The following is a 13,487-nucleotide window of genomic DNA, read 5'->3' on the forward strand; positions in this document are numbered from 1 at the left end:
TGACCCAGAAAACAAACACTTTCAAACAAGATTTGAACATTTTGTTCAGCATTTATGGTGGGTACTCATTTTACAAGCTTGTTTTCATCTAATATTTTGGTTTTGGTAAGTGATGATAACAACATGCACACAAACAATAAACACACATGTATTCCAGGTTCAGAGACATGGAATAATACATAACTTAAGATTTCAGTTAGTCATTAGCAAAATCTCAATTATATGGTTACTTAAACAAGACCTGAAAAAGAACAACTGACATGCCAGCCTGGGTGGGGAGACTTGCACAGGGCCTTACCCTAGATGAAGAGCTATAGGGAATTAAAGACTGCCAACAGAAGGAGGATTAGTCTTCCCCACAGATGATCACCTAAACTGTTATCAAGTGGCCAGCAGTACTCATGTACTGCTAAACACCCTTAATTACCTACACACACGCAATACTAAACAGCCTCAACAGGGCATACTTATATATTTATTTACACACACATGAATGCAACAATAATTTAAAAAGGAAAGGTCATGAGTTTGAAAGGGGGCGTGGATACATAAGAAGGCTTGGAGGGATGAGAGGGAAGACATAATGCCAATATATTTATATTTTAAAAAATTCAAAAAGCAGCCAGGCAATGGTGGCAGGTCTTCAATCCCAGCACTTGGGAGGCAAAGACAGATGATCTCTGAATTTGAGGCCGCCTGCCCTATAGATTTAGAGTTTCAGTACAGCTGGGGCTACACAGAGAAACCCTGTCTCAAAACAACAATAAAACGATCCTAAAGAAAAAAAATCCAAAAAGCAATGTTTTATTTTAGCAATATGGAACTGAAGTATTTTAATAAATCTCTTAGTACTATAGGCCAATAATTATAATATTGAATATACAAAGACACTAAAATTGGTAGGTGAATAGCTAGATTGAGGAATTTTGGGTTTAATTTGGAATATATTTTGAATAGGAAAATGTGAAACTTAGCAGAGGCAGAAATCTCTACCAAGTCTACGTCATAGAATCCCAAAGAATACTCTCAAATTTTACTCATGTACTGCTAAACACCCTTAATTACCTACCTCATCAAAACAGTCATCTGTAAATTTCTGTAAACCTCAAACCAATTTATAAAGCCTACTCCACTTCTGAAGCAGGAAGTTTCAAAATTCTTAGTAGGAGATAAAACTACAGGTTTGTTTCCCCCTGTTAACTGTAAAGGTGCATTTTATATTTCTGCTTAGCTGTCTGTGCACAGCAGTAAATATTCCCATTTTCCTTCTTTTAAAATTTATACAGAGGAGGACTGGAGAGATGGCTCAGAGGTTAAGAGTACTGGCTGTTCTTCCAGAGGTCCTGAGTTCAATTCCCAGCAACCAAATGGTGGCTCACAACCATCTGTAATGAGATCTGGTGCTCTTTTCTGGAGTCCCAGCACATATGTAAGCAGAATCCTGTAAATATGTGAGAGGTGGGGGGGAAGGGAAGGGAGGAGAGGAGGGGATCGAAGGAAGGAAGGAAGGAAGGAAGGAAGGAAGGAAGGAAGGAAGGAAGGAAGAAGGAAGGAAGGAAGGAAGGAAGGAAGGAAGGACAGACACAGGGGATGGACAGACAGCTTGTCTATTAAAAGCACTGGCTACTCTTGTAGAAGACCCAGACTCAGTTCCCAGCATATACATGGTGTTTCACTATGAACTGTAACTCCAATTTGAGGTGATAAATGTCCTTTCTGGGCCTCCATTGGCGCACACATGGTGCACACAAACATGCAGCCAGAACACTCATACACATAAAATTATACAGAAGTGTTTCCCTACTTTGTTTTCAGCTGTCTCTTCCTGTCTTTCCTTAAGTACAGCCATCATAAGTATGTTTTCATTAGTACTTTAGTTGGCATAAATGTGAAACTGTCACTAGACCAAGGCCCTCAGCAAAAAGGAAGTCTCAAATGACTGTTCATAAGACGAACAATTTCCTAACCTGGTTAGAGAAAAATAAAAGGCAATTCAATTCCACACCAACTTAACCTTTAAAATGAAGTCAAAGGCTTCTGTTTTTCTACTACTTGTTACTCTGGTTTCTACAGACTCTGCAAAATTCAGTTCCAATCTTAGCCCCAGCAATATAGTAGAGCACACATTTACCAGGAAATAACTGGAATACTTTGGGCCTCCTTTTTCACCCTATTCAGAAATTCTTTCCATATATATATATATATGAATGAATGAGCTGTGCTTTTCTTCATGACAGCTTCACCAACCAACAGGGATGAACTCTCCTTTGGTACACATGACTGTGAAGAAGTACCTCTCTGAGCTGGGGATAGTAGCTCTCACCTGTAATCTCGGCATTTGCAAGGCTGAGCGCCAGGAGGAACACCCCGAGTTCAAGGCCAGCCTGTGCTATGCAGTAAGTTCCAGGTCAGTCTGAGAGCCTATCTTAAAATATCCCAAATCAACAAAAAATATGTTACCAGACAGTCGGTATATCACCCACTCTGCATACCTGAGACAATCTTACAGCTCATGGTGATGGGTTGAAAGGACTTCCCCGGTGACTCAGGGTTAGGCGCCTGGCTTTGTGGCACGATTTTGCAGCTTGATGCAATGGGTTGAAAGGCAGAATTGCCGTGTGAGCAAAAGGTAACTTTCTGTGTTGTTGTCACCTTGGTAGGTGTTCTTTCCAAAGAAGAAGGTAAAGAATAAAATGTAGTATGTCTCTCAGCTTCAGGGTTGTCTGGGAATCCTGTTTGAAATTCAATGACAAATAATGAAATCAATTACTCTGAAACACCTTCCAGCTGTGGAAAGCAAACAAAACTGTTACTACATTATTCAATGTTACTTCTTCAACTTAAGCCAATCGCTGATATAAAATAAATACTGATTACTCCCTTATATATTTTTGGTAGAAAACAAATCCTATTTAGGGAAAACATTTATCTTAGGGATGTGATGCTGATCTTTTTTGTCAACCTGATTAGATCCGGAGTCACTAAGATACATCCGTGTATCTCTGGGAATTTCCAGAGAAGTCTAACTGAGAAGACCCTCTCTGAATGTGAGTGGTAGCATTCCCTGGTCAGTGCCAAGTAACTAATACAGATAATTAGTTCCAGGAGTACCATAAACCAAGAGTGTGGTCATGATTTTGATGAACCTGAATATGAAGCTCACAGGCCTTTGGGAAGGATATGGAAGAGTTTGGATCTGTAGTTAGAGAAGCCCTAGGACACTGTAAGCAGAGTTCAACAGGGCATTCTGGTGGAATATAGGGAACCAGAATAATGGCAGACATAAAGACTGTGTTCACAGGGCTGCAGAGGGACTAAGGACTCTGGTGAGAACTGGATTAGAAGCTGTTTGTGTCATACTGCAGTAAGCAAACACATACAACCAAAACTAAAGCAAACATGAAAGACCCTGGTTGTGAGTGAGATTGAACTTAAGCTGTTTGGTGAAAGAAGCCATAGGGCAGCACAACATTCAAGCTGTTACACAGCTTGCATTCACTGCTTGAACCCCAGTTAAAGCTGTAGGCAGGGCAAAGAGAGCAGGTGCTCAAGGCAGCAGTGACTACTAAGGAGGCTGACACCATGAAGGAGCAAGCTCATTCAATGACTGAAATGCAACTTAGGGAGAGATGAAGAAACAAACTCACTGAAAAACTTAAAACCGAAAAGAAAAAGTCTGCAGAAATTCCATTCAAGGCCACAAAGGCTGCTGGAGCTGTGGTCCAAGGATGTCAGGCTACTAACTGGTAGCAAAACCAGGCAGTATCCATATGGTACTGATTTTACAACCATGCAAATTCCAAGAAGTATAGGGTAAGGAAACAGAACATGGAACAAGAATGGGACCCAAAATTGTTGGAGAGCAGATGACAGACATGGAGCTGCAGGGTTTGCTTGCTGTGGTTAGATCTTTCTTCCTTCCTTTAGGAACGAGAATGATTACATTGTATGGCAGTATAGTATAAGTACACATTACTACTACTACTACTGCTACTTTTTCTTCTTCTTTTTTTTTTTTTTTGTTTTTTTGTTTTTTTGTTTTTGGTTTTTCGAGGCAGGGTTTCTCTGTGGCTTTGGAGGCTGTCCTGGAACTAGCTCTTGTAGACCAGGCTGGTCTCTAACTCACAGAGATCCACCTGCCTCTGCCTCCCGAGTGCTGGGATTAAAGATATGCACCACCACTGCCTGGCCCATAATTTCTTTTTTGATTATACAGGGTCCAGTTAAGCTGCCTTGAATTTTACAGGAGTCTGAATTCAGACTTTTGAGCAATATTAGAACTGTTAAAACTTTGGAGATTTACGGGGCTAGAGAGACGCTCAAGGTTTAAGAGTACTTGCTACTCTTGCAGAAGCCAAAGTTTGGTTCAACATCCACATTGGGCATCTTACAACTCCTGTAAAGTTCAGCTCCAAGGGCTCTGACACTGTCTTCTAGCCTCAGTGGGCTCCTACACACAGGTGGCACACACACACACACACACGCACGCACGCACGCACGCACGCACAGATTACATTCTGACCTGTGAGCCAAAATAAACTCTACTTCCTGTAAGTTGCTGTTGGGTAGTTGGTCACATTAATGAGACAGAAATTAATACAAGGAAATTGGAAAACACATTAACCAGAAGCTACATAATACAAAAGAATACAAGTCCATTGTCTCATGCTTCAGAATATGAATTTAAAAATCAGGAGAGAAAAAACTTAAACAACAACAACAACAACAACAAAAACATTCATAGTCCAGGACAGCCTCCAAAGCCACAGAGAAACCCTGTCTCAAAAAATCAAAAACAACAACAAAAAAACCCATTCATTTAATGTACTGATGTTCATGGAGGAGGATACAAAAGAAATCTAAAGAGAAATGAAGTTGAAATCTTATATAAAAACTAAAATATTACCACACTAAAATACCACTGTAGAGATGAAATAAACATTTAGAATCAAATATATATATAAATATATATATATATAATTAATGTTATATATATATAACAATATATATATATATATAACACATTAATTCATTTATAGTCTTGTTAAAAAATAAAAATGTCACAGTCAAAACACATATGTTGATGCTGAATGTTATTTTTGTTCCATTGGATTAAAGTCTCCTATTCACACAATCAGAATCTGAGACAGAAAGTCTTCTGCAAAAGGATAAAAATGCAGGGACTGCAGAGATGGCTTGGCTGTTAAGAGCACTGGCTGCCCAGTGCTGGGTTTGAATCCCAGCACCTACATGGTGGCTCATAACCATCTGCACTCCAGTTCTAGGGGATCTGATATCCTCTTTCAGCTTCTGTGGGCACTGGGTATGCATGTGGTACACAGACATACATATAACCAAACACTCATACACATCAAATCAAACAAAATAAAATGTTTTAAAAGGACAAAAATTTTTGTGTCCTTTTCACCTATAAAATTTGGAAATTTATGAAAAACTTTGTTTCCAAGAAGAGAAGTTTAGCTATTTTCACACTAGGATTGTATGCTAGAGGCAGCATGCCCATTTATGAAAACAATGCTTTCCATTGACTTCGAGCTGCTGAAAGCAGAGAAATCTGGGGTCACCCACATGAGAAAAATACCCAGAGAGTGATTCCCTCAAGCAAGAGCACCACATTACCTTCTCCGGCAGGGGCAGCAGATGCTGGCTCAGGGGACCGTGCCACTGGGGAAGCTTTCACTGGGGCTGGAATGGTCAAAGATGGAGGGGCGTCAGATATGTCTGACTCAGATGACTGAGGATAAATGTAGTCTTCGCCAAGAGAATGCCGATGAAGCTCAACATCCACTACCTACACAGTTGGGCAACAAGTAGGCTCATGAGTCCATCATCAGTGCTACAGAGCTCGATCGAGTTCCGTTTCAGAAAACAGTGCCCTACAAGATGAAACCAGTGATCTCTAACTACAGAATGAGATTTTCATCCCCTGCTTTAACAGCTGGGTGCCTCCATTGAGCCCCTTCCTTTCCCTTTATTGTTTGTACTGTTCTCAACTTTCTTCCCCTATGGCCGCCTTACACCAGTACAGGTGAAATGCCACATCTCAGGAAGACCTTCCTTATCCAGTGGGACTTAATGTAAGACCCCTAAACCAACTACTCTTCTCCACAGCACTTATTTGTAGTTGAAACTGTCCTATGCCTGTGTTCAGTGTTTGCTGTTTGTGCTGGCTAGTGTTTGCTAACTTAACACAACCCAGGGTCACTGGGGAAGAGGAACCACAATTGAGAACATGCCTCCCTCAGACTGGCCTATGGGCAAGCCTTTGGAGCATTTTCTTGATTAATGATTGATGTGAGAAGGTCCTGCCCACTGTGGGCAGTACCACCCCTGGGCTGGTAGTTCTCAGTTATGTAAGAAAACAAACTGAACACACTACAGAGGACAAGCCAATAAGCAGCATTCCTCCATGGACTGTTTGAATTCCTGCCCTACTTTCTTCAATGATGGGCTCTGACTTGGGAGCTGTAAGATGAAATAAATCCTTTCCTCCCCAAGTCACTTTGGTCATGGTCCTTAGCACAGCAATAGAAAGCAGACTAGGTCATTGTCCTTAAGCTCAAAAACATCAAAAATTGTCAAACACATATTTTAGAAAGACAGGTCGTCTTCAAACACTTCAGAGATGTACAGAATATGGCATTTAACATGTTTTAATAACATAGGTTCTTTTTTATGACAATGAGACATGTCTGCTCCTGGCAGTACCAATCTATGTTGGGTAAGATGATGGGCACTGAAGAAAACACCATGTGAAGTTTACTTTCTTTGTGGGAAAGGTAAACCACTGGGCAAGAAAGTACCCTTGCCTCAACTGCTGACAGTATGCTGTCCAAATTGGACAAACAGAAAACCAAAAAGAGTGACTGCAAACCTTGCCAAGACAAGATAGTCCAGTCCTTCAGATAATGTCTGTCAGATAATGCTAGGCCTATAGGCCAAAGATGGATGCCCCAACATTGCAGAGCCATCTTGGGTGACTGTCCAGGCAGCCAGCTGTTTCTGTCATTTCTCATATTTTTTGGAAGCTGTTTGCTTGCACTTCCTGTTTACTCAGTTAATATTTCCTTCGTGGGTCTCTGAGAGAGCTGAAGACTAGATAGTATAGTTATAGTTTTCCTTATTTACCAGACTCAGTAAAGAAACTCACTAAAGATGTGTTAAGTGTAATAGGTTTGAAAGACATTAAAAGATACGTTGATAATGCAAATTAGAATAGAAAGTAAATAAGGTACAAGACTTTGGACTCATCAAGAAAGAATAGATAATGGAGTATTTTCTCTAAATTTGTCAAATGCTAATGGCCTAGACATTATTGATGTACTTACTGCTTGTATATATTACATATAGCTATTATATTTACTGTATGTAGTTTTTCTTATATTAGTTATAACTTTTTAAAATTTTAGACAAAAAAGGGGGATATGTGGTGATATCTTGCTTGTACAAATAAAGTCTGTCTGAAGGTCAGAGAATGGAGCTTGCCACTAGCTAACCTTAGAGGTCTGGAGGACCGTACCGGCAGACAGGAAGTGAGCTAGCTGGGCAGAAACAGGGTGTAAGCAGAGAGAAACAGGAACTTACTCTCTTGTCTGCTGAGATGCTAAGGGGGTGAGGTGAGGCAGTGACTTGCTCCTCCTTCTCTCTGATCTCTCAGCATTTTCCTCTATATCTGACTCTGGATTTTTATTACTTAGACCAATTAAGAACTCCATTTACAAAAAATAAAAATTATCTTACTCATCTCTTTACTCCTAACATCTGGACCAGAGAAAGCACACAGAAGTCACTTAATAAATATCATTGGTATCATAAAGTTCACTTCTCTAAACAGTGAAGATTTAGCTAGCTGATCAATTCCTAGCTCTCAACATGTTAGTTAATTAAATACTGTGTGTTAAGTTTAGTTCCAAAGGGATCCGATGCCCTCATCTAGCCTTTGTGGGCACTGTATATACATAAAGGCAAAACACGTACATATATAAATAAAAATGTAAAAATCTTTAGAGGCTAGAAAGCTGGCTCAGTGGCTAATAGTATGTACTTTTTCTTAAAGATTTATTTATTATGTGTACAGTGTTCTGCCCACATGTACGTCTCCAGGCCAGAAGAGGGCACCAGATCTCATTATAGATGGTTGTGAGCCACCATGTGGTTGCTGGGAATTGAACTCAGAACCTCTGGAAGAGCAGTCAATGCTCTTAACCTCTGAGCCATCTCTCCAGCCCAATAGCATGTATTTACTCTTCTGGAGGACCTGAGTTCGATTCCCATTGCCCACTAACTTCAGCTCCAGGGGTTGAAATCTTCTGGTCTCTTTGGGCACATCCACATACATATGGCACTCAACACACAGAGATACAAATATATACTATATATATATACTATATATATATATATTAAAAGTAAATCTTAAATAAACAAAAGAGCACTTGTTGCTCTTGCAGAGGACCTGGATTCAGTTCCCAGAACCCATATGGTGGCTGACGACTAACCTTAACTCCAGCTTTAGGAGATCTGACACCCTCTTCTGACTTCCATGACCACTAGGCACACATGTGGTAGATGGATATACATATGCAGGTAAAACACTCATATAAAAATAAATCTTAAAAAGGGGGAATGTATTCTATGACATGGATAAAACCCTGAGGATACTGTATTACTGCAATAAGGCAGTTACAGGAAGCCAAATGCTCTATGATTCTAATAATGTGAAGGAAGCAAGTTCACAGAGACAAAAAGGCAAGTGGTGGGGTAGCTTAATAGGCATGGACACGTAAGATGAGAAACGTTCAGGATATGATTGGTATCACCCTGAGCATATTTCATGTCATTGAGCTGCATGTTAGAAATGAATCAGATCCTAACAATTTTGTCATGTTTTAAATCACAATTAGAAAAAAAAAAACACAATGGGTGGGGTAGCAGCAAAAATCAAACTTAAATAAAGACCAACACCCATGGTTTTGTTAAATAAGTCAGCTGGGATGGCGGCAAGTGCCTGTAATGCTAGCACTCTACAGGAGGAGGTAGGAAGTTTGGATTTGAGGTGAGCCTAGGTCACAGGGTGAAACCCTATGTTATACACGTAAGCTGAGAATAGTGTGCGTGCCTCTCGCCTCTCGCCCCCTCCCCCCCCCTCCCCCCAGCTCCCCACCCCCATACAAGGCTGAGGGAAGGCACCTACCGTCTCTGCACCCAGGGTCTGTAAGCCAGTGTAAGTTCTATCCAGCTATTCAAAGATAAAGGGGAAACATTAGATTTCACTCTGTTCATGAGCTTGAGGTTACAGATTTACCTAACACCAGTTCACTGCAAGCTGACCCTCAATATTCTGGGGGAAATTCGAGTAAAGCCAAATTTCCAGCCTTATCTATAATCACAAACCAATAAAGAATGCTTCACTAAATCACACCACATCAATTTTTAAGGTATTAGGTGGCACTAACGTGAGTTTATAAAAGTTGTATGAAAATATTTCAAATGACACACTATATAATGTGTAGTTACAAAGCATGACTGAAAATTTTTGAATGAAAATTTAAGCGTTACAGCTAACATCAAATACTTCAAATACTTTAGCATCACAAAAGATTTATGTTAAGGCAAAGGAATATAAACTGGGGGGATGATGTCACTAACAAGAGTTTATAATTACATTCAAATTATTATTATTGTAGCATTTCAATTTATATCCCACAATAAAAAAAATGTTAACACTTTATAGGTACAAACACTGTAAGTTGGGCAGAAAAACAAAAGACAAACAGGAATAAGTGAAGCTGGGTAGAGCAGTAACCATGGGTTTTAAGTGTTTCCTAGAGACAGGAGTGCAAATCAGGGAAGCTGTACAGTAGGAAAGGTAACTCAGTCTGCCATATTTTGGTGCTCTTAAGATTAAAAACAGTTTAACACAAGTAATAGTGGTGAGAGGTTTCGGGTGTGGCTTCAAGGGGGCACCGAGACAGGAGTTTATCACCAAGAGTCAGATAGATGGTGGCTCTGACCATTCAAGCCTGAGACAGACAGCATGGTAGCGAGAGGAATCAGGGCCAACATGGGAGAACAGATGGCCTTTTCTTTTACCTTTGTGGGATGGGGTGGCTTCAAAGCACAGGCCTGTAACCGGGCTGATTCTAGGCAGGAGGTAGCGAAGTGGAACAGGACAGGATATCTGGCCACCAACATACCTTTGATATAAAGCTACTTTTCCAGGTGCGAGATCCTGGCAGTCTCTAGCTAGAGTGACAATGTTTCAGTAGGGTGCCTACGGGCACCAGTGGAAGGAAAGGGTACTGCAGGTTCTGTGGCCTGTGCAGCAAGACTGCTCTGTCTGGATCCTGACATCTAGAGTTTTAATATTTAAGCTTTTAGCTAAGACTACAGGGCAACTTGGGGTTACATCCATGTCTCTGTCCTCTAGAGACAGAGATAAGTCTCTCTATAATCTGTACTGTTACATTTAAACTAAGAGCCAATCAAGCCACTTCTCTCACGGCTGACAAATGCCCTACTGAGAACAGGTCTTCAGATCTGCCGTGCCCCAGGGTTGGGGTTCCAGGGAAGACCAGACTTTGCCCTATTTCCTCAGCTGATCTGAGATCAGGTAACATGAAACAAAATAGTAAAATCCTGCTTCAAGGGAAGCTTCTGAACAGAGACGGTTCTCTGAGTTTGATTTCCAGCACCCATGTTAGGCAGTTTCCAACCATTTATAACTCCAGATCCAGGGGGATCCAGTGTCTCTGGCCTCCATGGACACCTGCATGAATGTGCACCTCTGCACATACATACACATAATTAAAAATAGTATTTTAATGTGCTTCACTATCATTTTAAACTACTGTTTTATACGACTGGATGTGGTGGTACAAACCTTTTATCCCAGCACTCAGGAGGCAGAGGTAGGCAGTTATTTTTGTGAGTTATAAGCCATCTTGATCTACATAGTGAGAACTTGTCTCAAACATGAACAAACAAAACCAAAAAAAATTGTGCCTCAAATAGTCTTCTACTGAGAACTGAAAAAATGTAATAGGTGAGGACTATGTAAACAAGCCCTTTATTTGATGAATTAGGGCTGGGTCCACTCCCAAATAAAATTAATATGTGCAGTGACCAAAAGAAAGCAAAAACTGGGGCTGGAGAGATGGCTCAATGGTTAAGAGCAATGGCTGCTCTTGCAGAGGACTTGGGTTCAATTCCCTGCACCTACATGGTGGCTTGCAACTAACTCTCTGTAACTCATTTCCGGGGATGTGATGCCCTTTTCTGGTCTCTGGGGAAACCAGGAAGCATGTGGTATATATACATACATGTAGGCAAAACATTTCTATGTGCAAAATAAAAATAAGCATGTTTTAATACAGCAAAAACTATTTTAGACCTTTCCCCAAGAAATGGTAAGGAGTAGCGCCTGCCTTCTGGTCAAAGCCCCCTCATACTCCTTAAAGCTGTTCTCCATTCTTCTCTCAAGAAAACAAAGACAGCAGAAACAAACAGTGCTGTCTACGTCAACAGAAGGAAAGTTCCAACGCGTCTCAGGGTTGAAAGAGGTACACGTTACAACAAAGGTAATGAGAAAGAAAATTTACTGATGTGCTCAACTGTATTTAATTCACTTTTGAGAGCCACTGATGATAAGCACAAAGGAAGGGTGACTTGGGGCAAGAGGAACTTTATTTATTTTTTTATTTAATTGGTTGATTGATTGGTTTTTCCAGACAGGTTTCTCTGTGTAACAGCCCTGACTGTCCTAGAACTTGTTCTGTAGAGCAGGCTGACCTACAGAGATCCACCTGCCTCTACCTCCCTAGTGCTACCCCATGCAGCTACCAAGAGGAACTTTAAAAATTGTCTTCCAACGTAATAGTAATATCAAATTGCAAAAAAAAAAACAAAAAAGTTAAAAATAGAAACAACACAAAACAAAAAGGAGCAGAAAAATTGCCCACAATGTTATTATAATTAATCTAACACTTTGATTTTTTTTTTAACCGTTAAAAATCATGGGTGGGGCTGGAGAGATGGCTCAGAGGTTAAGAGCACTAGCTGCTCTTCCAGAGGTCCTGAGTTCAATTCCCAGCAACCACATGGTGGCTCACAATAATCTCTTATGAGATCGGGTGCCCTCTTCTGGTGTGCAGATATACATGGAAGCAAAATGTTACATACATAATAAATAAAATCTTTAAAAAAAAATCATGGATGATCTTTTTCTTTACTACATGGTACTGAGAATTTCTTATACATGCTAGTCAAGTGCTCTACCATTAAATTATTTCGTAACTCTAAAAAATTTTATTTATTTTTAATTGGCGCTGGGGACTGAATCTAGGGCTTGTACCTGTGCAACCTTTCTGCATGCAATTTTATGTTCTGCTTTTCATGTACTCTAATGGTAGTTTTTCTCCTTGTCTAGAAAATATTCAATAAATATGAATTATAATGGCTATATAATAAACCACATGGGTAGGGCAGTGAAGGATATTCAATTCAACACTATTACAACCTTATTATTGTCCAAACATGTTCACTCCTTTTAATCTTTATGTATTTTGTGTGTTTATATTTGTATTTGCAGTGTTAGGGATTGAACGTCACAAAGTATTTGCCTCACAAGATAGAAAAATATATAGATTAAATGAGAAAGATTAGACTAACAGGGTCTCCAACATCACATTAACTGTGTTTTACAAAGAAGTGAAGTCTGGTGGGCAGTGGTGACACATGCCTTTAATCCCAACACTCAGGAAGCAGAGGCAGGTGGATCTACAAGTTCAAGGCCAGCCTGGTCTACAGAATGAGTTTCGGGACAGCCAGGGCTACACAGAGAAACCCTGTCTTGAAAAGACAGAAACCCTGTCTTGAAAGAAAGAAAAGAATGAAAGAGGGGAGGGAGGAGAAAGAGAGGGAGGGGGGAGGGAGGGGTGAGGGAGGGGAGGGAAGGGAAGAAGGAGGGGAGGGGGAGGAGTCTTGTTTCCTTGGAATTAGTTCATCTTTCTGAAGAGTCTACTTTTTGAGTGTTGTGAAGTAACTGTCCCTCAGCTTTGAGGAGGAAGCGTTGCAGCAGTAAGCATCATATGCTCAGGCACTACCCTGCTTCCACCATCTGCAGCCATGGTCCTCAGGACATCAAATGCTACCACTCCAAGCAGGTAATGAAAACAGACACTGCATTTCCAGGGAGCAATGTTCCACTACAGTACCTTCAGATTGTGTATGATATCTATCCGCTTGTTCTGGCTGTCCTTAAAGTGAACTTGCACTCTCACAGGAAACTCACCCCAGCCTCTTCTAGTCAGATGAAAAGGGGGCTCTCTAGGGAAAAGCAGAAATTTTACACATTTACTTATATTTACACACTCATTCTTAAAGAGCTTTTTAAAGAGACAAAACAGAAATTAATGTCTTCCCAAGAATCGGTTACATTTCTTCATGAGTTGCTAAATTAACATGTTGGG

General features: G+C 40.4%; 1 protein-coding gene across 4 annotated transcripts in view; it reads right to left on the reverse strand.

Moving 5' to 3' along the window:
- The window catches only part of Yeats2 (YEATS domain containing 2), an 85,273-nt gene that overhangs the window by 38,944 nt on the left and 32,842 nt on the right, over nt 1-13,487 (reverse strand). For all 4 annotated transcript variants that reach the window (XM_027413081.2, XM_027413082.2, XM_027413083.2 and 1 more), the window contains 4 exons: nt 13,233-13,344; nt 9,212-9,256; nt 5,641-5,812; nt 2,493-2,732 (listed from right to left, as the gene is read on the reverse strand). In XM_027413081.2, the coding sequence (XP_027268882.1) occupies nt 2,493-2,732; nt 5,641-5,812; nt 9,212-9,256; nt 13,233-13,344 (569 nt within the window). The remainder of the gene's footprint in view (nt 1-2,492; nt 2,733-5,640; nt 5,813-9,211; nt 9,257-13,232; nt 13,345-13,487) is intronic.

The sequence above is a fragment of the Cricetulus griseus genome, chromosome 4 (genome assembly GCF_003668045.3).
Source record: "Cricetulus griseus strain 17A/GY chromosome 4, alternate assembly CriGri-PICRH-1.0, whole genome shotgun sequence".
In the NCBI taxonomy this organism is placed as follows: Eukaryota; Metazoa; Chordata; class Mammalia; order Rodentia; family Cricetidae; genus Cricetulus; species Cricetulus griseus.